General features: G+C 41.6%; 3 protein-coding genes across 4 annotated transcripts; 2 read left to right on the top strand and 1 right to left on the bottom strand.

The window, feature by feature from the left end:
* Positions 1 to 30: 30 nt before the first annotated feature.
* Positions 31 to 12,715, bottom strand: got1 (glutamic-oxaloacetic transaminase 1, soluble). The gene is made up of 11 exons (XM_086181247.1): positions 12,515 to 12,715; positions 8,094 to 8,138; positions 5,600 to 5,897; positions 4,385 to 4,566; positions 4,157 to 4,280; positions 3,623 to 3,735; positions 3,441 to 3,545; positions 3,172 to 3,322; positions 2,697 to 2,862; positions 2,470 to 2,612; positions 31 to 2,217 (listed from the first exon to the last, which is right to left on the bottom strand). The coding sequence occupies exons 3-11, from the start codon at positions 5,706 to 5,708 to the stop codon at positions 2,078 to 2,080; spliced, it is 1,233 nt and encodes a 410-aa protein (XP_086037373.1). The 5' UTR covers positions 5,709 to 5,897; positions 8,094 to 8,138; positions 12,515 to 12,715; the 3' UTR covers positions 31 to 2,077.
* nkx2-3 (NK2 homeobox 3) lies at positions 12,124 to 17,728 on the top strand. Of its 2 annotated transcripts, XM_086181248.1 has the most exons (5): positions 12,268 to 12,290; positions 13,716 to 13,828; positions 14,518 to 14,637; positions 15,078 to 15,650; positions 16,493 to 17,728. In XM_086181248.1, the coding sequence occupies exons 3-5, from the start codon at positions 14,604 to 14,606 to the stop codon at positions 17,116 to 17,118; spliced, it is 1,233 nt and encodes a 410-aa protein (XP_086037374.1). In that variant the 5' UTR covers positions 12,268 to 12,290; positions 13,716 to 13,828; positions 14,518 to 14,603; the 3' UTR covers positions 17,119 to 17,728. The 2 variants fall into 2 exon arrangements, with proteins under 2 accessions (XP_086037375.1, XP_086037374.1); XM_086181249.1 differs by lacking the exon at positions 14,518 to 14,637 and having other exon boundaries at positions 12,124 to 12,290; positions 15,320 to 15,650.
* Positions 17,729 to 20,044: 2,316 nt separating this feature from the next.
* nkx3.3 (NK3 homeobox 3) lies at positions 20,045 to 24,862 on the top strand. The gene is made up of 2 exons (XM_086180339.1): positions 20,045 to 20,501; positions 21,177 to 24,862. The coding sequence occupies exons 1-2, from the start codon at positions 20,285 to 20,287 to the stop codon at positions 21,710 to 21,712; spliced, it is 753 nt and encodes a 250-aa protein (XP_086036465.1). The 5' UTR covers positions 20,045 to 20,284; the 3' UTR covers positions 21,713 to 24,862.
* Positions 24,863 to 26,889: the final 2,027 nt, after the last annotated feature.

Raw genomic sequence — 26,889 nt, 5'->3', positions numbered from 1 at the left:
ACAGATTCCAGCATGAATGAAAACTGTACATCCAAACGACCTGCAGTTATTTATTAGTTCTTTCATCCAACAGCGTCATGTGAAAACAATAGACTGCTGAAGCATTCACAGTGATACAATACTGGTAGATCAATAGATTGTGTCATTGACACAAGTGACTTGTGTCATAGTGCTTCAGGCAGACAAACACTGGGAAGACTGATGTTCACTGGGCAGGCGCCTGACTGAACCAGAAACCTGGGAGTATTCAGCTGAGCAACGATCAAACCTGCTAGGACAGTTCAGTGAACACACACACACACACACACACTAGAAGACAAAAACTCCACAAATACAGATTAAAGTGCAGTAATTAATACAATTAAGAGAATGAGACATGATCATTAGTTAATTACATTGTTCAAGTTCAAATATCTTCCTGAGAAGTCCCTGTATTCAACAATCAGTCTGTAAAGTATGAAAGATTGGACAGAACTTTGTGGACGTGTTAAGCCAATTCCTGACCTGTATTCTTTCTAAAGACGTGTTCACACACAAAGTCGAAGCAAATTATTTGTGCTGTAAAATCCCACATAAATTTGATGAAAATATGAGAATAAATGTGTCAGGTGGCGTGATCCAAGTAGCACCCTGCAATTGGGTAAACTAGGCAAAATTCATAGAGCAAATTACACATTTTTGCCTCTGTACATTAGTGCAAGTTGAAAAAATTGGCCTTTGAGCAAGAAATTTGTTTGAATTTGAGCCAGTTAGCATGAAAATGAACCCGATCTGCACTGTGAGCACCAGCTGCCCGGTCACCAGGAGCTGGAAGCAACTGACTACAGATCCAGAGATTCAGATTCAGAGTCTGAAAACCTACATCCTCACCTGAAAGATGCTTAAAATGTACATAAACAGTCGCAGCGGTAGTATTCCTTTCCTCTTTTTAGAGGAGAATGTTTGGATTTCTGTTCTTGAATAAGCACAAATTAGACCGCATCCAAAATCTTGAGAATGATGCGGGGCTGAAAATTTGCTTCTTGTTGAGTGTGACATTCGCTTTATGGCCAGCAGGGTGTGATTTCCCTAGTTGGCTGTGGAATAAATGAGAAAATGACAGAACTTCTCACATTAATTAACTACCTCAGTAAACATTTTATGGTCAGTCAAAATCGCTAAGTTTCAAGTCTTCTTCAACGCAGCACCATTTTCATGTTGTTTACAATGGTCCCGTTTAGCGAGGAACAGACATTAAAGTAGCATGCATTACATTTGACAAGTCATGACCCTGGTGGTGCTGAATTAAAACAAATGGACTCCATCCCAAATGCAGCCCAAAACACAGAAAAATGTCAAACTCCAGCCTTCAAAACAGGAGTCCTAAAACCCATGCATCCATGTCTTTTGTAGAGTCAATGCCAACGATGGATGAAATGTTGATATTTCAGTCAGAACGGAACGGAAAAAACAAGTGAGTGTTTAATACAGCTGCTCACTCCAAATACAGCCGTATGTCATACATCTAACCCTGTTTTTCAAGCGTTTGTATATCACACAAGGATGCAATAGCTGCAGGCTGAATAAAATTGGAACTGTATCATCATCATCGTCGTCGACAGATGGAATGGTTGAATAATGCAAGTTTGACACACAACAGCAGAAGATTGGATTCAGCACTGTTGGAATTGTAACTCAGTCACAAGTGTACCAAACCCTTTAAAACGCTCTCAGTGAAGAGGGAGCGGTAAAACCAACAAGATGAAAGTTAAAAAGAGACAAATTCTAAAAACAATGACTTAAAGGAATGACTATGTAGTTTTAGGGATGTATTTGCTCTCTTGGGGTTTGATAAAGAGGTTGAGTACATAAATCCTGAATAGAGAAATGGGTCTAGGAAGTGCTGAGCCTAGTTTAACATAAACACTTCAAGTATAAATGGAAATCAGGACGGGGGGCCTGGAGCCTATCTGACTATGCGAGAGAAAACAATAAAAAATAAAAAGCTGTAGGGAGAGTTTGTTTGCCCCCAGAAATGTACCAGATTAAGTGTCCTTGGGATGCTGATGGCTACATGCGGTGGACAAAATGCAGTCTTCTACTGGACCTTAGTGACGGCCTCATGGATGGACTCGGCCACATAGTTGATGTTCTTGCTGGTCAATCCGCACATGTTGATACGACCGCTGGCCATTAGGTAGATGTGTTTCTCCTTCACCATGTATTCCACTTGTTTGGCTGCATGAAATACAGTGGAGTCACACTAAATGACTGAAATATATGAGTAACAGGAACAAATGTTTTAATTCTTGCTTGGACTTGTTTTTAAGTTATATTATCATTCCTATAAAATAAAGTACCACAAATTTATTTTTTTTTAAAAAGGAGGAACTATTAGGTACCTGTGCTGCATTGGTTCATATATGAGCAGTATGCAACTCTTGGTGTGGGGGGGGGGGGGGGGTTATGTGAACAAATCTATGTACTCACAGTTGAGGCCCGTGAAGCTGAACATGCCGATTTGCTCAGTGATGTGGTCCCAGGTCCCTGGTGTCCCCAGAGCTTTGAGCTTATCCCTGAGCTGAGCCCTCATCAACAAGACCCTGTCGGCCATGGTCTTAACATTGTCCTTCCTGGAGTCAGAAAAAGATTCTATTAACGCTGAAAGAAATTATTTCAAAAACTGTTGGACTACACGGAAAGATCTGCAAGCTGACCATTCAGCAAAGAGCTCAGGTGTGTTAAGAGTGACAGCAACTACGCGAGCTCCCTGCGAGGGCGGATTGGACCAGGTCGTCCTGACGATCTTCTCCATCTGGGACAGGATGCGCTTCAGGTTGTCAGCATCACGAGCCACAATGGTCAGGTTGCCCACACGCTCATCTGATGAGACAAACATGTTTGACATGAAAAAATATTACTCTATACTATATGCACCATTCTTGTACCAGTAGGAGGCGACATTAGCCCCATCTACATTTGACAGCTAACCACATGATGACTTAACAGCTTCCTCTTGATTTTTGTTCAACAACATACACACCTGACTTTGGTATGAAAGACGTATATGACATAAATGATGAACTTGTATTTGCCAAGGTTGACAGTTTATGTCTGGCTTGAGCTCAAAGATGATCCTGATGGTTTGGCTCGAATTGAAGCTCCGAGTGTGAGGGCCCGAGGGTCACTTACTGTAAAGGCCAAAGTTCTTAGAGAATGACTGTGCACAGAACATCTCAAAGCCCATTGAGACGAAGAAGCGGACAGCCCAGGCATCTTTCTCCAGACTGCCTGAGGCAAATCCTTGGTAAGCTGAGTCAAAGAAGACAAACAGCTTCCTTCGCTGGCAAAGAAGAGGAGAAATTATCCAACTATTAAGACACTGTCATGAAAAACATTTGCTTGCTTAAGCTTAGACTTATTTTTCGAGTGCTTCCTTGAAACCATAAATGTATATTTACCATCATAATTTCAGCGATCTGCTTCCACTGCTCCGGTGTGGGGTCTGTGCCGGTGGGATTATGGGCACAGGCATGCAGGACAAAGATGGAACGTTCTGGACACGACTGGAGGACAGATGGAGTATCACTGACGAAAATTATTGATGACTCACACCAAGTAACTCATATCTCTCATGTCTTACCTCCAAGTCGCCAAGGAAACCTGCTAAGTCAAGGCCCCTCTTCTCTGCATCCCAGTATTTGTATGGACGGACATCCTCAAAGCCAGCATTAGCAAACACAGCGTTGTGATTTTCTGAAACAAACAAAAGTACAAACTGATAAAAGCCTGCTTATTTCATTTATTTGTAGTAGCTGTTATCCAAGGGTGAATATTGAATATGTGAATATTGCTTAATCAATAACTAAGAACAGAAGGACTGATAAGATGTTGCAGTGACAGAAAAATACGTCAACAGAACATACTGCCATCCACAGTCTAAAGTCTATAGACTGGATTCTCTGTTAAGGTTTCAGAGAGCAAAGTCCTTAAAAGTTCCTGTGTGTCTCACATCAAGGTGACAAATTTGTTCAGTAACATTGAGGGTACTCGCCTCCCTTATGAGGTCAAAAACCAAGTCCCCATGAGGTAAATCCTTACATTTAGGCTTAAGACTTATGTATGTATGGTTAAGCAACGGTTTGCTATAAGTCAACATGTGTGTGTGTGTGTATACCCCAGGTCGGTGCAGACACATAAACAGGTGTTTTAGTGTTGTTGCTTCCGTTGTAGAAACGTCTGAGGAACTCTGCCCCCATCTTCAGTGCTCCTGTGCCACCCAGACACTGAACAGCCCCCACCTGACAGCGACACAGGATTCCAATACATAGATCAGAAGCTGAACCATCATACTTGTGTTGTGCTTCCAAACTAACCGTCTTCTTCTGCTAGTATCTGTACCAACCCTGTTCTCCAGAATAGCGGGGCTGTCGTCTCCCAGTGCGATCTTGGAAGCTGAGGATCTGAACTCAGGCAAGCCCAGGATGGGCAGGTACTCATGGTTCAGCGTGTTGTCACAGACAATGATATTCTCCACTTTTTTCACCACTGGTAAAACCCAAGGCTTGCCATCATCGGTCCTGTAGGCTGCCAAGGACCAATGTTGGGGGAAAAAAAGCAAAGACGTTGAACTACAGAAGAAATAGAATTTGTCTGTTGATTTTACATCACAAGCGTCAGTTCAAAGACCAGAGCCACCTTGGTAGTCAGATGGTGGCGCTGATAAACAAATAGCACAAACCTGAAAGCCATAGAATTTCAAAGAAGAATCCATACATTGATTAAAAAAAAAATTCTATTAAATGTTCAATTTAGACACTATGACGACTGACACTACTGAGCTGTATGTCTTGAGGTAGAGACAAGGAGATTAGGAGGCCTCGTCATCTGATCACGGGACTCAGGTAACTTTGTCTCCTTCAGCAGTGCAATTACCGCACTGCTGAGACGGTTCTCACAGGCCCTTTGCAATATAACAAGCAGGGATTACCAATTTTAATAAGATTAGCAGAGGAAAACCATTGGAGAGAGGAGAAAAAAAAACTTATTTTGTAGCATGAATGCATATTTCAGTTCCAGAGAGCAGCTTGTAACGACAGGGGACATGTTATCCAGTATATTCAACAGAGTCACAAAAGAAGAGAGGAGGAGATTGACCCGCTCACAGTGCAGGGTAGTTACATAACACATAATCAACAAACAGGACTGACAAGTATGGACAACTTCACCACAGTATTTCAGCATAGGCACGGTGTATGGCTGCTACAGGCTGGGCATTACAATGTCATCAAGTGGAATGGATGAATAGAGAGAGTTGTACCTTTCTGTTATGGCATTGCTTAATGACCTGATTAATAAATCTCCCCTTCATATCTTCTTTTAATTGATCCCAACTTTTTCCTCTTAACTTCTTTAGTTAGCTTTGATTTTTTTATATTTATATTATCGGGTTGTGAGCCTGACATTTAACATACTAACCACATCATAGCGTTTCGAAATGAATATATTTCGCGTTACACTACAGTGCCCGCCTACAACTACCACCTCAAGTTGGCTTTGCTAGCATCACCAAGCCAACATAAATAAGACAAACAAAATGTCAGCTGACGTCCGAACTTACCTCCGACTCCGAGGTTCACCTTGTTGGGAAACTGGTCATTGTTGAAGTCGTTCGTTAGTTTGAAGACAGCGACGGGGGCTGCTTGAGGGACCTCACTAAACACTGACATAGTTGAAAGAAGCGGTAGCTCTCAGTGCGACACGGACGAAGGAGAGTTTGTCGACAGCTGAGAGGGTGACAGATTTTCACCTTCAACTTGGATTTAAGCGATAGTGCAGGGGTGTGAGCGGATACACCAATGTAAGTGTAGCTTTATCTGGTAGCCAATCCCGGCAAGGATCACTGGCAGGTCAAAGTTCTGGAACACAAAGGCGTAGAGCAAACTGACCAATTACTGCCTCTGGCACGATGACTGACACTTCTCAAAGCAAATAGGTGGCGTTGATAGAGGGTGGGTCTTGACTACGCTGCAGCGACATTCTTGACCACAGGGTGGTGCCACAAGCCAGTTAATAGCATGTCTGTTCTGTTACGCGTTTTCAATCACAGATAAATGAACCACACAGGGGCAAATGCTTGCCAAATAAGGCAACTGTTGCACGTTCTTTCATCCTCAAAAGTGCTAACAGTGTTTTAGAGGCCAGACAACAATTATTTGAGCGCTTAACATGGAGGTATTTTGCTAAAACATAGATTGTATAAAATACTCAGCAAACATCTTCACATGTTCTGGCTGAGGATCTGGGCTGAGCTATGCCTGAGCAATGGTGTAAACAGGCCTCTCCCTCCAGCTGTCTCCAGAAACTGAAGTGGTTGATAAATGAAGGCCACTCCAGCCTGCTCAGCCCCACCAGAGGCTGGACTTCGGTGGAGAATTCTCCTGCAACATGAGGCATGACGGTCTGTCTGGTAAAGATTAGGCCGCTAGATTGTCCAACTTTATTTGCAATGCAGAACATTACATTACAATTTTCCACACAGACCGTGAATGTAGGTCATAAAATATACCATATATCAAAGAGTCAGCTCTTGATTTATGAGGTTCATCTCTACAAGCAATATAAAAATACAAGTTTACAAACTCCCTCAGTAATAATAACCCCAATAAAGAAATTATTCTGAAAAATGTAATTCTGTATAGCAAAGTCTTTGATCATTTGAAGATTTTTTTCCCATAACACAACCATACTTATCTTTAAGCAAACATGTGGATGGAAGATATTTACTCTGCAGTTTTTAACAACCTTTTATGCAAACAAAAGAATTCCACCCCCACTGATGGCTTTATTTATGAATATTAAATCACCATTAAAAATTCACAATTGTTGGCTTCTTCCAGTGGATGAAGGGGTTGTTACATCATACTATTCACATGTATGTCATTTATATATGGGCTTAAAGTTAAACTCACTGATGACAGTATATTGAGCCAAAGTCACTTTCTGGTAAGGCATGTATTATTTTATGTTTTTTGATTATTTGTAACCCATGGAATTTTTTAATTGATCGTAACATTAGCTCGGAATTTGAAATGGAAAAAATAATAAAGATAATTTAAGAAATGGTTTATTTTTCTGCTCACAAATGCTGGAAATTCTGATAAAATTAGGAATAATTCATGATGAAAAAGCAAAATAGTTCCCTTAAATAATGTCTTCACCTGACTCAGAGTCTGTTGGGACTGTGAGGTACTGTGATTTCAGGCAGTATAAATAAAGTTTGATTGCTTGACTGATGCTGCTCAGGACAGTTTTCTGCTAATGCACCTCAAATAAAGAGAACTAGGTTTAGATGAGCAAAATATATCAATTTGGTATAACTGCAAATGTAAATGGTAATTAGTAACATGAGTGAACTGATCTTTATGTCTTGATGCTAGCAGCTCTTTTAAACAATTGGAGGGATCCTGGAGGGTTGGTAGGGTGCCACATTTATTCTTTGTAACCTAGCAACCCAAATGTGGCCCTTACCAACATCCTAAGAAGGATATAAACACAAACAAAGGATGTGTTAACATTACACACCTCCCACACTTACAGAATATTACTCGATGACTACTGATACTGGTTATCAGAAAACACTGACTTATTCTTTTCTCCCAGATGTTACTCACTCTCCCCACACTTCTCAGCACCCCTCGTCATCTCCTCGCTTCATTTTGACAGTAGATGTTTTCATTCTTTCCGACCAGGTGAGGGTGTCTCGTATGTTAGCTATCACTGTCAGCCCTGCAATTATGGGATTTGAGCTCCCAGAACAAGGCTCAGGGGCCCCGGACAGGGTGTGATGTGTACGTACTGGGGAGGCCCTGGGGCCGAAGTGTGGGCTTGTGATGTGAAGTATGAGTCAGAGCAAGGAGACAGGAGTAGCCTCTGGCTAGAAAGTGCCCACAGGGAGTGTGTGTCAGGTCCAGATCAAGGAGCTAGTCAGCCAAACATTCACAGGCAACTGCTCACCATTTCCCTGACAATTGATCTGTGGAACATTTATTTTGGCGTCTACCTGTGTAACACAAATATGACAAATGGAGAAGTGCCAGCAAGGTTTCTCTTACCTGCGTTTCCATTTGCTTACAGGTTATCGTTGCTTCTGTGGGACTCTAAAAACACACAAAGGCACACATTCAGGCACAAGACAGACACATTCCAACAGTGGTATCAATGGAACACAAACACACACGCTTACACACACGCGAGCGTGCGCACATGCACGCACGCGCGCGCACACGCACACACACACACACACACACACACACACACACACACCAGCACATTCCAAGAGGGACATTGCAGCATTGCTCACATGTTGCAATGGCCTCTGTGGCTCTGGGTCAGGGAGCTGTGGTGAGTGACCACCTTTTTAGCTGCCCGCCTTGTTTGTTTTCTAAAGACAGTGTCATCAATTCTCTAACAAGCGACTAGACACAGCAACAACAAAGAGCGCAGGGCCTCCCGGTTTCTCCCTGTGCAGTCCCATGACTGACGGAGCATGCATGCAGTACCAGACATCAGCACATTGACTGCCTGTCTTCTGACAAGTGTATTTTGGTGTGTGTCTGTGCACGTCTATGTAAGCAGGCCTTTGTGTGCTGCATTTGAAACAGTGACAATCTGTGTTTGTTCCTGCAATAACTAATGATAAGATACCATACATGCAAATGTGTTTGTGTGTGTGTGTGTGTGTGTGTGCATCTGTGTACACAAAGAACCAAGAACAAAATATAGACATTAGTATTACTACCTGCAAGAATAAAAATTTCAAAAGTTGTTTGGAGCAGTGTATCTAAATAAATGCAAATTTAAAATGAAGATGTCCACGGATAGTATTATAATTACACGGAAAATGTAAATTCTCAGAAGTCCCATCAGTAGCACACCCCTGGACAAGAACTAATATCAGGCATGAAGATAAAAAGTGATTCTACATCTGAGATCCTGACAGAGTTTACACATTTGCCACTGACGAAAATCAACTTAAGGAATAAGTCAACATTTTTGGCACATATTTGCTTTCTGTCTGGGAGTCCGATGAGAAGATCAGTGCACTTGAAAGTGTTCTATCATGTTTGTTGTGCAATCTGTATCCAAAAAAGGACAACTTCACACGTGAAGACGATGCCTCAAGAGCAGAGCAACAGGGGAAACGAGTAAATTTAGGTGATGTTCATATGGAAAGCAGGTCCCTGTGAGAAGAGTTTCATCTGCCTAAGCCCAACCAAAAGCATGGATGCCATAGATATACAATGTATTTTGTATGGTCTGCTCAGCTTAACACAAAGATGGGAAACGTTACCTATTAGAGAATAACTGAGTAGAGACATTGGCCCTAGGATTGCAGCTGATGATTGTGCTTCATCTGCCGATTACTCTTGAGATGAATTCATGAGTCGTTTATGACATGTCAAGTAAAAGTGAAAATTGCACACGGTCATTTTCAAGAGCCCAAAGTGACATTTTCAAATCGTTACTTTTGTACACCCCACAGTCCAAAGGCTTTTTATTTCTGTCATAAATGACAAAAGCCACAAATCCTGATATTTCAGAATCTGGGACCAGCAAATGTTTGACATATTTGCAAGTAAAAAAGACACAAAACTGAATGAATTATCAAATTTTCAATTAATTTTCTGTCAATCTGCTAATCAGTTAAACATTTTGGTGCTTAATCGACATGGTTGTTTTGTGCCTAATCCTTCTGACAGACAGACAAACAAACAAACCAGACAGACACTGGTTAAACGGCAAACCTCCTTGACAGAGGTAATGACATGCTAATTACACGGCTAAAAACCTCAAATGGCATTTCTGATATTTAAGCTTTTTGAATTACAATACATTTCAGAGATCCAATGACATGACTCAAATAAATGTGTTGGGAAATTACTACTTTTACTTATAGGTCACTATTTGACAAGGAAACTACTTTCACTTAAGTGCAGATTTCCATCCATCTTCATGTAATAATAAAATCAACACCTACTAGGCCTGCCACCAAAGCTTCCAATAAATTACAACTTAAGTATAAAAATGACATGTTATGATTTTAAAGGGGATATAATGTTATCAGCCTTTACTGCTAACCTGGCCTTTACCCTGCAAGGCTGAAATAGATCAAGGTCCACAGTTCTGGTGCTCTGTTCTTATTGATGGATGCAGGCTTTTGGCTTACCTCCCCGGACCTCAGCTTTATACAAATATGCATGCGATGAAACAAAGACAGGAAGTGGAAGACTCATGTATGAATTGTTACCCTCACTGCCCATTTTTGTCAGCTACAATGGTTTACAAAAAAAGCAAGAAAAAAAAAAAAGATGGGTGACAAGAGATCTGACTAGATCTGTTGGAACTTGAAGTGAAGGCAATTTTTAATCAATTTTAAACAGGATATTATCTGGTTAATTGCATTTACATAGAGGCCAAAGGTCAGGGTCAAATATAGACAAGGATTCAGGACCGAGAAGAGGGCAGATGCCTGCTACCAATCGAAGGACAGTCTGTTCATTCTGCTTGCTAGCATGCAGCCTGACAATATCAAGGCGGAATATACATCATCTAAAACTTGATGTTTCTAACAGTCAACATTTTAAAAGGAACTGTATTTGGCAAAACAAACTGACACTTTGATAAAGACACCACTCTGGTTGCTGGAGACAAAGTAGCTTTTTCTCAGAAGAATGTTTGCATCTTGCAGCCAGAAGACTTCCAACAACATCGTTTTTTCCCCCCCAGAGAGCCATTAAAGACAAGAGCATGAGTCCTCCAGTCCCTCCAGTAGCAAGCTGAACTTCATTCAACCTTTTGATATTTTTAATACTATTTCACTCACACTGGCCAAGTAGAGCAGAACGAAGACTAGAGAGAGGATACCAAAGGTCTGCACATCCTCCTCTGTGAAAACCCGCCTCTCTCTGCGTGGTCTGTGTGGCAGCAGAGGATAAGCATATTTAGCTTGCATGTTTCCTCCTAAACTACACCGTAGATCATAGACATCACAACCCTTAAATCTCCCTGTTAGCGCTCATGTATACAAACACACACCTGCTGGGGCAAGGCCGTCTGGGAGAGAATTACAGCAGGCTAATTTATGGGACTCTAGGGAGGCCAAAGGGCAGGGGACCCAGACTGGCCTGACCTCACTTCCTCCTCTCATGGTCTTGTAGAACCTTCTAGATACACAGAAAAATGGCTTCACTCAAAAGCATTTTTCGAAATTAGATGTCTTTTTCAAGCCTCACAACAAACCCTAAGGGGTTATTCCAACGTGAACGTGAGCTTTCTTGTGGAATATTTCCGAGCTGAAAGGAAGTTAGAACAGGGTTTAGCTAAAAACCTTGTACCGGGCTCAGCTGTGGCCTCCTCATTTCCTCCAGTGAGAAGGTGCTGTCATCCGTCACTCGGCCCCAGGCAGGGGTACAATAGCACCGTCTAGGTTCAGGCTACTGACACCATCACATGTGCTGCTGATAAGACTCACCTTCCTGAGCCAGTTTGGTTCTTTGCCATAATTACTGATGGCCATGAAATAAAAGGAATTTACATTATGAGCTACATTCTGAAAAGTCCTTCAGCCCCACCACTTCCATATTGCAACATGCTGGAGAAAAGCATCCGATTAACCCGTCCTCACACTAAATATACAACAAGACTAATCACACACTTATCTAGTATTTTCCTAAAGTATTGTTATCCTGTACACTGTATCACAAACTTGTATTATTCATTTCTTCTTGAAACCAGTGTAAAACCTGTAAACATCTAGAGCCTTTGTTAAAAGATGCTAAGGTTCTGTAAAACTCTGTAAATTATAACACACACACACAAGTGTTGATGCTTTTTGAGTTTACATCAGCAGGAGCAGAGACCACAGCAGAAAGATGAATACAGTGATTAGAGGCATCAGACTTCCACCATGTATTCAGTATAAAGCTCTGGGGTACATACAGAATTTCTTTTTCTTTTTAGAGTGCATATAAGAGGGGGAAAGAACTAGTCACACTTCTGGCAAAAAAGAATTACTTTAAGGCATCAAACAATGTTCCTCGGCCTCAAAATGTCTAAATCGAGTGAACAAATTCTATCTCTGGCCTCAATGTAGAAAAAAAAAAAAGTGTTCGCTCTATCTGTCGATGGCCACTCCAGGGCTCCAGAGCTCAGGTGTCAGTGTCTTTAGAAAACACTCAAGGCTGCATCTCCAAGTGGATACTAGCATGCTAGCGTTACACCTGCTAGCCTCCTCCGCACTGCTTCAACAGGTTTGTCTGCCCAAGATATGAAGACGAGGAGGGAACAAGAATAAACTTGTTCAGCACCGCCTGGCAAGCCACCAACTTTAAAGTACTCACCAGAAAGTGAATTAAGAGAAAGGTGGAACTGTTGGATAGGGGAAAAGTATCAATATCCAATCAAAGCAACCACCGGTATAAACTTGTTGGGAGTGTTGCGGCCTGTGCTGACCTCTCAGCGGGACTGACCTTACCCAGCTCAGCTTATCACGGCTTCTCGCAGATGAAGATGATGTATTGGCAAGTCGCATTCAACGCTAAGCAGCTCCTTGACACTCTCCGGGAGTCTGGGTTTTGTTACAGGCAGGAAACAGATTCTTCCGCTCCGTAAACACGCTCCTCTGCTTGGCCACTGATGGCACGCGAAGACCATTGGTGGTGGCGGTCAGTTTAGCCCACGCGCTCGGTTTGCTCGGGGCTGCCAGCTAGCTGATTAGCCTAGCTTCCCCGGGAATGGATGGAATTTCCCATTAGGACGGAAATTTAGATTTTCATTGATAAATTCTTTTCTTGGAAGCAAGAGGCAGGAAGCTATAATCTTTTACAAAATGAGCTTTAATGTACCTACTTCAAAGTTAAAGCCTCGCTCATTCAAAAGTGTGTTTTTGTTCTGGTTCCCTTGCAGTTGAATATTTAAGCTTTTAGAATAATGGATGCGCACAAATGGAGATTAGAAAAAAAACTTTGCTCCTTTACAGTTGAAAAGTCTAATTCTTCTCCGCTATGAAAAAATCATTTTAAGTGGTATTCTCATGAGAAGGATTTGCAACATCACAAATATTTGGGAAGCTGCTCCTGTTCCAATATTCAGCATCCACACAAGGAGCCTCCAGGTCATAAACAGTGAAAATAGACTTCTAGAGAAGTAGACACCTTGACTCTCTTTAGAAAAATATTTGTATGTTCATGGCTTCTTAATATCTATGTATATATTTTAACTAGGTAGAGAAGTGGCAGCGTTCGTTAGGTTTTAATGTGGTACTTATATTTTTTTTCTCCAAAACCATTATTTTTAACCATAAAGCCTGGTATTTATGTTATCCTTTCTACCTCAACATGTGAGGGATCTTTTGACCAGTTTAGAACTATTTTCTTTTTTGCTGTTACGGGATTGTTGAGCCAAGACTTTAAACTCTTCCACTCAATAAACATGACAGAATAAATATTTAGGTCCCATCACAGCTCAAGACTAAATAAATTCCATAAAAAGTGCAAAATCACATTCAACGCCATGGGAATAAATCACCAGCCTGTTGAGTAAATCTTAATGTAAGCTGTTTCAAAACCAGGCACAAACACAAACGTCTACCATTTACCACTCCCATTTGTGTTTTTGCAGGAGCACATTTGGAATTGCTAAACCCTTGTGTACACTAATGTCTATTTTCTCTGCAGAACTAATTCCTCTCCCTGCTTTCCCCCACTCCACTTAAATGGTCCATTTTAAAGACACCGATCTCCAGAGGAGGGGAAGACGCTGGCCTAATCTAAACAGCGCCTTGTTGATGGTGAGCGGATGAGATTATGTCAGCATGCTCGCCTTTTCTTTCCACACGGTTTAGAGGCAATGGGCCTTTCCAGCCTGGCGCCTGCACTTGGCCACAGATAGGCCATCCGAAGACAGGTAGAGAGGTGTCCCCTTTCAGGATAGCTGCCCTTTGACACTCCAGTGACATTAATGACGAAAACAAAAATACTTTTTGCACGTTTCATTGTCTATTGAACATGAACTAAACTATGGGAGGTATTGGAAGAGAAAGATTTGTGAGAAGAGAACTGTCAAAACTCATCCAAACAGGTGGGTAGCCTGTCATTTTTATGAGAAATAGTATTATTTGTTATGATTTTTATTACAGATGTTGTTGATACATTTGTACTAATATCTTACCATAAAACAAAACCACCAATCAAAGAACTAAACTTTTTTTTATATATATATATTGTATTAATTGCTGTGAATTATATAATCCAACTGAGCAAAATCTTTTTTTTTTTCAAGTATTTTGCTCATGGCTATATTTCTCATTTTCCCTCAAAGATAGCCTGCTGACCTTATGTCTCGGGAAAGAATCGTGGAGGAGAAAAAAAGGGAAAAAATCAAACATTCTCAAAAGAAGGATATATAAATAAACGACATATGCCTAAAATATATTCTTTATACCACATCGGGATGACAGTTTTATCTCTTTTCCCACAGTTGCAGCGCACTATCTTATCCAAGGATTGCCGAGACAGGAAGCCGAGATACGTCTAATCTCAAATCCACAGCAGTGATGATGGCTAATGAGGAGTGGGATCATCCAAAAGTTAATACATGGTATATATATATATACTGTATATGTTTAAAAAAAGGGATAATGATTTAAATATTTCCCATCACATCAAGGGTTTTGCTGTAAGAGCCTTCTGGGTTGTAATCGAATATCATTTTAGACGATTTTTTTTTTGATTTGGGAAAAAAAAATGAATGCAAAGAAAACTTTCTTACCTTTTATCACTTACAATGGAGGGGAGTCAGCGGTGTCAATGCTGTTTAATAAATTAGGTTTTAAATTGTCTTCCTGACACACACCCATGAGCACGTAGACAGAGGGAGAGAGAGAAAGGCTGGACCTATCAATCCCTCCGGGACGTCCCTGAAAGGGAGAGGACAGCATCTTGGCTGACCCAGCTCTTTCTCTAGATAACTGAATAGAGCCAACCAAACAGGATCGACCTCCCTCCCTCTCTTTCTCTCTTTCACTCTCACCCTTCCAGTCATAGACGCACCACCAAGAGGAGAGGGATGTCTCAGCAGCCAGTCCTTCTTGGTCTGCGTGAAAAAGAAGCAGCGCGCGGCCATTCTTCACTTTTACGCACGGGGATTTCTGCTCTTCTTTTTTTCGACGAAGTGGTCCAGCTTTGGGCCCGCTGACTGTTTATCTGCCATTTCTCTGCTGGTGGACATAATGCTTCCCAGTCCGATTATAACCTCTTCATCTACGCCTTTCTCTGTGAAGGATATTCTGAAGTTGGAGCTGCAGCAACAATCCCAGCAGCAGCAGCTCCAGCTCATCTCCTGCCTCGGACTCTCCGGTGCGCTCTCCCAACCCGGACCTTTCCCCAGCAAGCCGTTCCGCTCTCATTCACCGCCCTCCTGCATGTTAGCTGGTCGGGATAGTCCAAGTCCTACAAGCTCCGGCCTCTCAGAGAGCGAGGAGAGGATGTCGTACCTCAGCACTCTGACGGTGCAGGACCGGCTGACGGATTCCGGTCTGCCGGTGGAGATGTTCAGCAGTCCGGCTCAGATCTCTGCAGATCTCCGGCTGGAGAGCGAGCAGGAAGATCCCAGTGAGTTCAATCATGACTGCGTTCATTCAGACGTGAGGGAGGAGGACGATGATACTGAAGCATATAAATAACTGCAAGTATATAATAGACCGTTCATATCTTGCAGCGATCTTTGCAACATTTTTAATTCACAGTGTTGCAGATAAGAGATGCAAAGTAAGAGAAGAGATGCATTTATAAAAGTGTAATCAAACAGCTCTATGCGGTTACGGTCATTTAAACCCTTGCTTGTTTTTTTTTAATGGATACATTAATATAGGTTCATTACAAAATAAATTCCTAAATTTTGCTTCAGAATGACAAAACAATAGATAACACTGAAAGAGAAGGTGCCACACCTTGGACAAAGCATCGTCTAATGTGCTCATTAAAATTACAGCTTGCAGGCTTTTAGATGTTTTATTTCTGTTATCTATTTTAAATCGATTTAAGGAAAGCATTGGGCATGTTTTTATTATGTCGTATTATTATATTACACCTTTTACATTAATAAATGGGACTAATCCAGGCACATCAGTGTGAGCTATACTAACAAACTTGCACTTGAAGGGAACTCGCCTGTTTTAATAAATCACATATCTTCTTTATTTACTACTTAGATTAAACTTGCTAAGGAGGAAATATTCTGATTATAAACTGAAAGCGAATTATTTAAAAAGTCGCTCATATAGGAGAATGCTCTTTAAGAGAGATGCATCGGAATTATTTTCGTCTCAGAAGAAAATCATTGAACGACAAAATAAGTGTGAAATAAATAGCGTTGATCATCAAAATCCTTTTTCACAATGGATAATTCCTTATTATTTCAGCAGTGGGTCATTCTTGTCTTGGTGTTTGTGCAGAGGGCTGCGGGTCTTTGCGGGGTGAACGCGAGGAAGCAGAGGAGAAGCCCGCCAGCAAACAGCAGAGGACAAGGAGGAAACCGCGCGTCCTCTTCTCCCAGGCTCAGGTGTTCGAACTGGAGCGGCGCTTCAAGCAGCAACGTTACCTGTCCGCCCCGGAGAGAGAACACCTAGCCAGCTCTCTCAAACTCACCTCCACCCAGGTCAAGATCTGGTTCCAGAACAGAAGGTACAAGTGCAAGAGGCAGCGGCAGGATAAAACCCTGGAGATGGCAGGTCACCACCACCACCACCACCACCCACCACCGCCCAGGAGGGTGGCTGTGCCGGTGCTGGTCCGGGACGGAAGGCCTTGTCTGACTGGATCCCAAAATTATAACACTTCTTACGCTCCAAACCCATACAGCTACAACGGCTATCCCGCCTACAGCTACGGCAACTCGGTGTATACTAACACTTACTCTTGTACTTACTCTAGTTTACCTGCTCTGCCGCCCAGTAACGCCGCTGCAAATGCGTTTATGAACGTGAATTTGGGAAATCTTGGTGCGCAGACGCAAAGTCCAGCAGGTCAAGCACCAGTTCCACCATGCCAGGGGACTCTACAGGGGATCAGAGCCTGGTAGTGCAGCTTTTACGCACAGCTTGGAGGATAAATGGACTCGAGCATGTATTACATGTAAGCACAATTAAAAAAAAAAAAAAACTAACAAAAAACAATACAAAAACTGTAGATTCAAGAAAATACAGACTGGCCTATAAGAAAAGCCTAAACATTGACTGACTGAAGTAGGTAATTTTATTCTCTGAGCCTTTAGAACACGTATTAAACTGCTGTTGGATGTTTGATTGTTGGACGGATTGTTGCCGATGAGCAAAGACTTCGTCATCTGACCACTGAAGTTGAAACATGCTGTAATACACATTGAAAATAAAACAGTATTGTATGTTCATGACAAATACATGCTTTTATCAACAGCCTGCTGAATTGCAGTAAGGTTTTGGTCCATTCCGTTTCCCTCATAAAATAAATCCCAATTGAAAAATAATGACCACAACTGCGATAATGCAGATTTAAAAGTATTAATATGTTCTTGCATTTAAAAAAAAAAAAACATGGTTTTAACATCTTATATGTTTGACTTGGATTTGGTCAGTACATATATAAAACTATTTTGTTGTTGTTTTTACGTGCAAGATAAGTTTTGCGAAAAAGTTAACCGTGTGTGTGTGTGTGTGTGTGTGTAAGTGATTTTTAACTGACTTAGAACAAAACACACATATGCATAAAATAAAGATCAATGTATTTCTTCCTGCCAATGCTCTTGGTGCTGTTTATGGCATTTTTAACATTCACATTATAAATTATTATTGTTAATAACAGATGAAAGCGAGCGAAACTAAAATAAATAAATCGGAGTCTTAATTTTCAAGCCGACGATGATTTCTAAAGCCAACGAAGCCTTTTCTTTCCTGTGAGAAAGCTCGGAGGGGACTTATGCTTGAGACGAGAACCAGAAACATGGAGAATGTAGAGGCGAGCTGATGTCCGGTCAGAGATGGACATTAACCAGACAGCCAGCGTCCTCGGGACCCACAGGGCGCATAAACTCACGGATCCGAGCATAATAAATACTGTTTATGCGTGGGGCTGACTTATACTTCCCATATACATAGATAGTGGTATAATAATAAAGACAATATTAATAAGAATAGAATTAAGTTGTTCATAGTACGTCGTTAATAAGTATAAAACACCCTTAAATCAGTCGCCTACTAGACGCTATTAGTTCCACGGTAATGGAGATGAATGCAAACATAAACAGGGTGTTTGTCTCGAGTGATAGGCTCCTCGCAGGCCACTTCCCCTGGCTACCGCTCTACCGGTGCAGGACATACCTGGTGTCAGCGCTAAGTGCTGCAGTCACTAGAGTAAATAGAGTTGGCGACAGCGCGGCGATGCCTGGGGACGCGGCCTGGACACGGCTGCTCTCTGACAGCCGCTGCATGAGATCGCTATCTGCCGCTTCCAAAGATAGCAGCTCATCGCAGCGCAAGCCGCGGAGTTTCCCTAAACAAAGTCTCCTATAGCAACCACTCAAGGAGCTCACAAGGCCCGGAAAGAGACGGAAAAGCTGCGCGGAGATGAGACGGTGGTAAATAAAGACTTTTACATTGTTGACCCTGGATGTGTTTAGCAGGAAAATTTAATACAGAGTTGATTGCGAACAAATACAAATGACCGGAAGCCAGTTGATCCCAAACTGTGATTTATCTGCTGTATGTTACGGTTGATTCTGATTCAACACATAGAAATGATGTGAAGGTATGCAGAGATTTAATGTAATCGATATTTCTGAATTTATGAGCGTTGAATTTAACGGAATGTTTCTGAATTTCTGAGTGTTGAATTCAGATGATGAATAATGGTGTGTAAAAATCGTGTGTGCGTGCGTGTGTTCATTCAGAAATCATGATCAAAACCATTTACAATAGCGTTTACGTTTAGTACGAACTGTGAAAATGTCCGGGGTTTTGCTGAATTTTTTTTTTCAATTTTGTCTGAGTGATAATGAAGATGAGTTCTCATTTTTGAACACGTTATAAGAGCTGCAATGCTCAAGATATCTTTTAAATCTGGAGAGAGTCGTCTGTTAAGGAAGTGGAAGAAAACAAAACACAGGGGAGGAGGATCAGGGAAGTGGTCTGTCCTTACGAACGAGGGTGTGTTGATTGTGTATGTGAGAAGAAAGTAACATTGGGTGAGGGGTGTTTTCTCTCTCTCTCTCTCTCTCTCTCTCTCTCTCTCTCTCTCGTTGTCTGTCTCTCTGTCTCTCTCACCTTTTTTTTTTAGGTTAGTCAGTTATTATTACCACACGGCGGCGCTACTTACTAGCAACTATCCTCACACTTATTAAATCTCAGTCACATTTCTGTCGTTGGCTATTACTTATTTATAGGTTGAAGCATTGAACGCTCGCTGATATTTAATCATTTTAAGTTTAAGGGTTGGGATGCAACAAGTATGACGAATTCAAAAGGTGTTTTGTTTCTTAAAAGTAAATAATGGATTAAAGCAAGTGTTGCTGATAAACGCGTGCGTAAACACTGAAGAGAAAGGTTAGATATAAATACAAGGTTTTATATAAAGGTTATATACTTAACTTTCCTTTTAACTCATATCAATTTAACAATATTTTCTGCGCAGACGGACATGGAAGGGATGATACTCATAATTCAGAGGGAAAACGTGCTTTTTGTTGCCTTTTACGCGCGTTTGGGAACGTTACGCACCTGGTTATGTCACTTAAATTTACATATAACTCATTACACATTAGCAGAGTTTTACTGGACTATTCACCGCGACCCCTAAAACGCTCTAATGCGCGATCAATATGGATTAATCCACAAGGTTGCCTGGACACTCCTCTGCTCGTATGCGCACTCGATCACACCCGTATGCAAAAGAGAGGGAACATAAAATGATAAAAAGAAAAAAAAAGTCATCAAACCACGTTGCAGAATCGGCCTGTGGAGCAACGGAGCGGGGCGGTGCGAAGGAGGAGGGAGAAACACCCTATCAAAAGTTATCTGGAGCTGCTGGTGCCGCTGCAACTGCTGCTCCTGAGATTATTGGAACAGACTTGACTTCTCGTATAAGCTGTTCATGAGCAGCGAGGACTCGCTGTCAAATCAGAGCAATTCAAGAGAGAGAGAAAATAGAACCCGCGCGTTCAATTTCTTGATGCCTGAAAATAAATGTGAGGCTACAGCCGCGCGCTTATTTCAGCCATGACATTACATTTTTCGTCTTTTTACATCGAGGACATCCTCACTGCCGGACGCGATTCACCGAGAAAAACTGGAACCCGGAATAAAGTCGACTTCAACATTTGTGCCGGGAATGGTGCAGCTCATGAGATCCGCATCAAGACCGAGAGACTTGAGCTCAGTGAGCCTGCCAGGAAGCTCCAAAACAGCGAGAGAGATGAGACAAAGCACCGAGGAGGTGAGCACTTTAATATCTTATGCGGAATTCATCTTCATATATGATGTTTTTCGATTTTTTTGTCCCTTTTTTTTTTTTTTACAACTGGCAACCCGAACAACGAATAAAGAACAAATTTATGATAAAATAAGAAACACAAGAAAATTAAACATTCGTAATAAAAATAGGCTTTGATCATATAATCAAGTGTCTGTTCTCATTTGGTTTTCCATCTTTTTTTTTAGATAAAGTCCGCTTTTAATTGACAACCCTCTTAATCTGTTATAAATAACATTATAATTCATCATATTCTTTAACGATTTTTGCTTTTTGTTGGTGGGCATGTAAATCTTGCCTTTAATTCGCCACAGAGATTTGAAACAAATTAAAAATCACAGCCCTTCCCCTGAGGAAGCTCATCCGGCTGGTTCGAGAGGGAAGTCAATCACGTATCAAGTAAGTAAAGTATCATTTTTTAAATGTGCTGGAGCCGTTTCCAGGTATTGCAGGGAATTACTGCAGTTGTACCAGTATAAATGTTCACATGAAGTCGTCTCAAGAATGTTTCTAGTTCTTTCTGTCAAATGTGTGTCAGCGAAAGAGAATGTTGACCAAAAGCAGCAGCTTGCTGACCTTTAATGGCCTTCTTCATAGACAATCAGCTGATCAATTATCAATACCAATCGTCTCTCCTAGACGGTGCACAGCAGCAAGCACATAATGTGGAGCGAGATAAAGAGGCTGATCAGATGGAGGAGAACGTGGAGGAGAGATACCGCAGCAAGGAGACTGTCAGCTGCTCCTCCAACGAGCGGCAGTTTAGGTCCGACACCTGCAAGAAGCGCTCCAGGGCGGCCTTCTCTCATGCGCAGGTGTACGAGCTGGAGCGTCGCTTCAGGGCGCAGCGGTACCTGTCAGGCCCCGAGCGGGTCGATCTGGCACATACGCTGAAACTCACAGAAACGCAAGTGAAGATCTGGTTTCAGAATCGGAGATATAAAACCAAACGACGCCAGATGGCCTCCGGCTTGGCGGGGTCAGGCTCCCCAAAGACAGCAGCCGTGACAGTGTTAGTGAGGGACGAGCAAAGACAATTCCATCACCAGGGGAACGGAGAACACCCCGCTGTGACTGTGCCGCTGTACCGGACCTACCAGGGGTTTTGCCCTTGCATGCACTGCTGCTGCCCCCCCTGGAGCTTTGTCAGCTTGTCCCCTGGAGGGATGCCATGAGGGCTCTAGGCGCAACTCACTCTGGAAATTACTTCACTTATAACAATTTACGGTACATTTCTGTAAAAATGATGGATCATGCACTTCAAGGGACGTTTATGGTACGAAAAAAGCCGATTCTTCCCCCAGAAAATAGAACATTTTCTATCGTGGGATTTGATTAACAAACTGGAGCATGTTTATATCAAACCCTGGCCTGAAGTTTGGGGTTTATAAAATATAAATGTCTCCGTGATTGCTTGACTTCTGGGATTTTGTGATTTATTAAGATGAATTCAAAGTCTTTCGTGAGGTATATTACGCATTATTTTGGAGGGGAAAAAAATCAATGGAATTCACTTCACATCAAACTAATACAGCTCTTCGGTGAATCCTTCCGTCGAGGGGATTACAAAGTTCGGTGTTATGGACAGTTTGAGGGAGGAGTTGATCTTTTTAATGGACTTTGTGGAAACTGCACTAAACTGAGGGGTGTTCCTGATGTCCTGTCCAACCCATTTTTTTTTTAGAAATTATGGTTAAGGTCATACAAGGAACACTCCTACAAATTACAACTTCTGAAAAGACCATTAAAATAGATGAAAACCTCTGTCAGTCTGTTATTAACATGTTAAACCTCACGATAAAACACATTTGAAACACATTTTTCCTCTTATTTGATCAAGACAAAAGCAATTGAAAAATATCTCATTTAGCTCTCCGAATGATCATATTCTATATTCAGCACAGTACAATATTACATGTTAAAGTCACAGAGCATTTGTAAATATTGCTGCATTTAACAGAAATATGCATGATCTAGCAGTATATGAACACATTTAGAAGAAATGCAAATATAAAGCAACTCTTGATATTAATTCTCGTCAGAACTTATATCTATATATGAGTTATATACATCTGACTGTCCGTATCTGTTCATTCTAAGATGCCAGACTTCTGAAATGATTCCAAGCACAATGAAAGACAATCTAAACGGTGCAGGTATATGGAAGCAGTGTGTTTTCTATAAAAAAAAAAAAAGATTGGAAAACACCCCCAAAAAACAAAAACCTTTGAATATAGAATTTATTTTCAAAAGTAGTTTGTTTCTGCATGAGTCAGAGAAGGTCAATAGACCGTAGAGAGTTGCTTCAGGCTTTACTGTCAAGATGACGCCTTCATCCTAAAGCACTTTGAGGAAAAACCAAAACTGATATAGGACAAATAAAAACATAATGCCAAAATGAGGTGACAACCACAACATGGCACATAACGGGCAGATAAGAAGCGTGTTTTCTATGTCTATGAATAAAACAATCTGCTTTGGCACCTAAGACAAGATCACCACGCTTCATTTATATCTAAACACAACTTCAGGCTAAGCGTTTGGCATCGTGAGCAACAGGTTTCTGGGAGGGAACATATCGCCCATCTGTCCTGTCATAAAGAACCAGGACACATTAAGTTTAACTATTATAATTATAATTCTTAAGGGTGTGTTAGTATCTTTAACAATGAAAGAGCTTTGGGTTTCTAGGTTTGTCACTTTTTGTCTGCCGTGACGCACCCAGTCTGTGATGTCATACTGATGTAAATATGCATAGTGAAAAGGTAACTGGAACACGCCCGATTCTTTTTGATTGCACGTTTTGAACTTTCTGTATTTCAGGTCTTATTTTTGTTATTTTCTTCACCTTGTTTTTCAGTTGTGATAAAATTGTATTCACTCTAAGACATTGCTGAGATCTGGGAACACAGACAGACAGAGCAGTTCGATGACCAGACAAGTTAAGAGAAGCAAAACATGACCGCACCTTCGCAGACAACCGTCTATGCGTGAAATTTAGGTATGAATCATCTTAATCTAGAATCAGCATCGCATCAACTTTATCATTTGGTACAGGATCAAATGAATTGCCTCAGATGTACTTTGAATTGACACACTATGATGAAATTCGAAACATGTGGAACTTATCAATTTATGGAACAAGCTCTTGTTGTTGTTTAGCGGGTAGGAAGTGTTAGCATACCTCTGTGAAAAGTCGTTATGATGCACTTTTCTCCAAAATGGTCCTCGCCTGCATTAATACAACAATAGCCGTGTTGAATATTTGTTACACAATCGCTTCAAATGAGGAGGAACTGTAATTTTACAATGAGATCCTGAATTTCTTTCCTGACTGGCAGCAGTGATTTGACTCAGCACCTCAAAACTTAATTTAATAAAACCAAACAAGACTAGAGGAGCTTTTACTAATCACGGATGACTTTGTAAGAGTGAATGGGGCGGATTACTACGGGATAAACAAGATCCTGAACCTGATCTATTTGATGACTTTTGACAGAGTTGTGCTAACACTTCCCACCCACTACCACTCATTGTGCTAAGCTAACTAGCAAGGGTTTCAGCTTGCTTGCAGTAAAGAGGGAAGAAGGGGATTCGTCTTCTTGACTGGCTCTGGAGAAGATGGACAACATGGGACTTACTCAAAAAGTTGGTGTGTTCCTTAATGACAACATTTACCAAATGTGACCTTGTTATTTGGTAGATGTCAATAACTGGACACTCTTTGATGGAGTTTAAAATCTTCTTTAATTCTATGGCACTATATTCACTGTCTACATTTTAGTTGAATCATACTGAATTCTGAATTCAAAATTGATCATTTTTGAAGCATTACTATTATGCCAGCAGTTGCACAAATAATTTCACAATCCCACTATGAGACTTCTGATATCTGATAGAAAAATGACGATTGAAACTACACTTAAATGCTTTCTTGAGATGAAATTAGAGGTAGATAGAAGAGAATAATTTCAGCCGGGTCAAACAGGGTTACTCACTGTGCTCCATTTATCAAAAGGACAAACATAACAAAATAAGAAACTTTTTTTTTTATCTCCATCACTAAAATAACACCAAAACACTCTTGAGTCGCAGCCATGAAAATGCTCAAACTGCTTTTTACTGGCGGGGAATGTGCCCCAGCCTGAAGCTCATTCAGTCGTCGAGCATTACTTGTTTAAATATGTAATACTCAAGTATGTAAACATTTTGACTTGTGCCTTATTTGTCTGCCTCTGTTTAAAAAGAGAATATAAATGGCAGCATGGCAGAAAAGTGTTCCTCTGCCTCTGTGAACAATTAAAAATCTTCACAAAACATTGAATAGCAGGGTTAAAAGGGATTAATGATAGCTGGTGGAAACAGGTAATTTCCTGTTGTCTTCTGCAGATTTCTAAGCTGAGAGGAATGTAGCAAGGGTGGGGCTGAGTGACAGTGCAGGAATGACAGTCCTCACCTAATCTACGCTTGGCTGCACTTGTAAAGATACACATCTTCTTGTGGAGAATTCCCATAGGGCTTCTAAGCTGTAATTACAAATGCATTTCCGCTGCATCTATTGTAACAAGAATCATTTTCTCAAGGGCCTTGTTGATTTATCATCTTCACATAATGACTGCTGGGCCACATGAGCAGATTTAAAGATTTAAAGAGGCTTTACAAAGCAATCCAAATCAGAGGCACCAACTGTTTTTCTTTTCGGGAAAGTGACTGTGCAGAGAAGCAGAGTGTGTTAATGTGTTGGCCCTCTGCAGACAGAGGGCAGGACTCAGGAAGGAGAGGGGTCATGGTTAATACCTCTGTTTAAAGTTGGGTGTCTCTTCACACACACACACACACACACACACACACACACACACACACACACACACGCACACACGCGCACGCACGCACGCGCACACACACAGAGACACACACACACACAGACGCACACACACACAGACAAAAACACACACACACATGTTCCAGAAACTATTAGCAGATAGCATCAGTACATTTAGGAATGTAAACATTTACAGTAAAGCAATGAGACATCATCTCTCCCCCTGGGGAAGACACATCCATCACAATCGAACCACAGCAGCCATCAGACGCATGCCCCCCCCCCCCCAAGGCATCACACCTTTGCGCACAATTTGAACCAATTCATGTAATTATCCCACATTGTTCTGTTGTGTCAGTTTGATGGACTACTGAAGCAGCATGGTGATCAAACATCCATAAACCAAAATATTTGAGGAGACATGATTCAAACGTCTCTTGACATTTAGTAACTAGACACACTCTTGTCACGTGATGCTGGTTCAGACTCAGCAGGATATTGTAGCGTCATGATACACTGCAAAAAACAGTCTTGCCAAAAAAATCAGTTCATGGTGCATCTCAGCAAGATGAAGGAGGCTGTTTTGACGACAATGTAGACTTGTTCTGACCAATCTCAAAAAGTGAAATAGATTAGTCATTGCAAACTAAAATGATGATAAAATGATTTATTAAATAATTATTCAGATTTGTGTCAAAGGAATACAAAAACATCCATCCATCGTCTTCCGCTTGTTCCTATTAAGCTCGCGGGGGGGCTGGAGCCTATCCCAGCAGCTACGGGCAAGAGGCGGGGTTCACACTGGACTGGTCGCCAGTCCACGGCAGGGCCAACACAAACAACCATTCACACTCACAGTGACATCTATGGTCAATTTAGAGTATCAATCAGCCTCGTCCCCTCTTGATGTCTTTGGACTGTGGGAGGAAGCTGGAGTACCAGAGAGAACCCACGCAGGCACGGGGAGAACATGGAGACTCCACACAGAAAGATCCCGTGCTCAAACCAGAACCCCAAACCACCACTGTGCTGCCCTTATTTCCACCAAACGTCTGGAAGCTGGAGTACCAGGAGAGAACCCACACAGGAACAGGGAGAACATGCAGACTCCACACAGAAAGATCCCCTGCCCGAGCCAGGACTCAAACCCTGCACCTTCTTGCTGTGAGGCGACAGCGCCAACCACTGCACCACCGTGCCGCCCGTCAAAGGAACACAAAACCATTTGGGGAAATACTGCTATTGCCCATCCACTTCAGAGCCATAAAAAGGATAGAGCCACTTCTCTCCCCTGTGCTGAATTAGGAAGCTGAGACCCACAGAGACCAGCTGACTGCTAGCTAGCTTAGCACAAAGAATGGTACTGGATGGGAAGTGTTAGCTTATCTCTGTCAAAAGTCATGAAAAAGTAAGATTAACCATGCTCGCTTTTAAAACTGACATAAGTCAGTGCTATTGTCTTTAAAATGCTACTTTGAGATGCTACTTGTTGAATGATTCTCTCTTCTATTGGAGCCTATCCCAGCGGCT

Source organism: Aulostomus chinensis, chromosome 16 (assembly GCF_037954235.1).
Source record: "Aulostomus chinensis isolate RoL2024-O1b breed Wild chromosome 16, RoL_Achi_v1.0, whole genome shotgun sequence".
In the NCBI taxonomy this organism is placed as follows: domain Eukaryota; kingdom Metazoa; phylum Chordata; class Actinopteri; order Syngnathiformes; family Aulostomidae; genus Aulostomus; species Aulostomus chinensis.
Note: the sequence above shows the minus strand (reverse complement) of the source record. Positions and strands in the feature narration are given on the sequence as shown.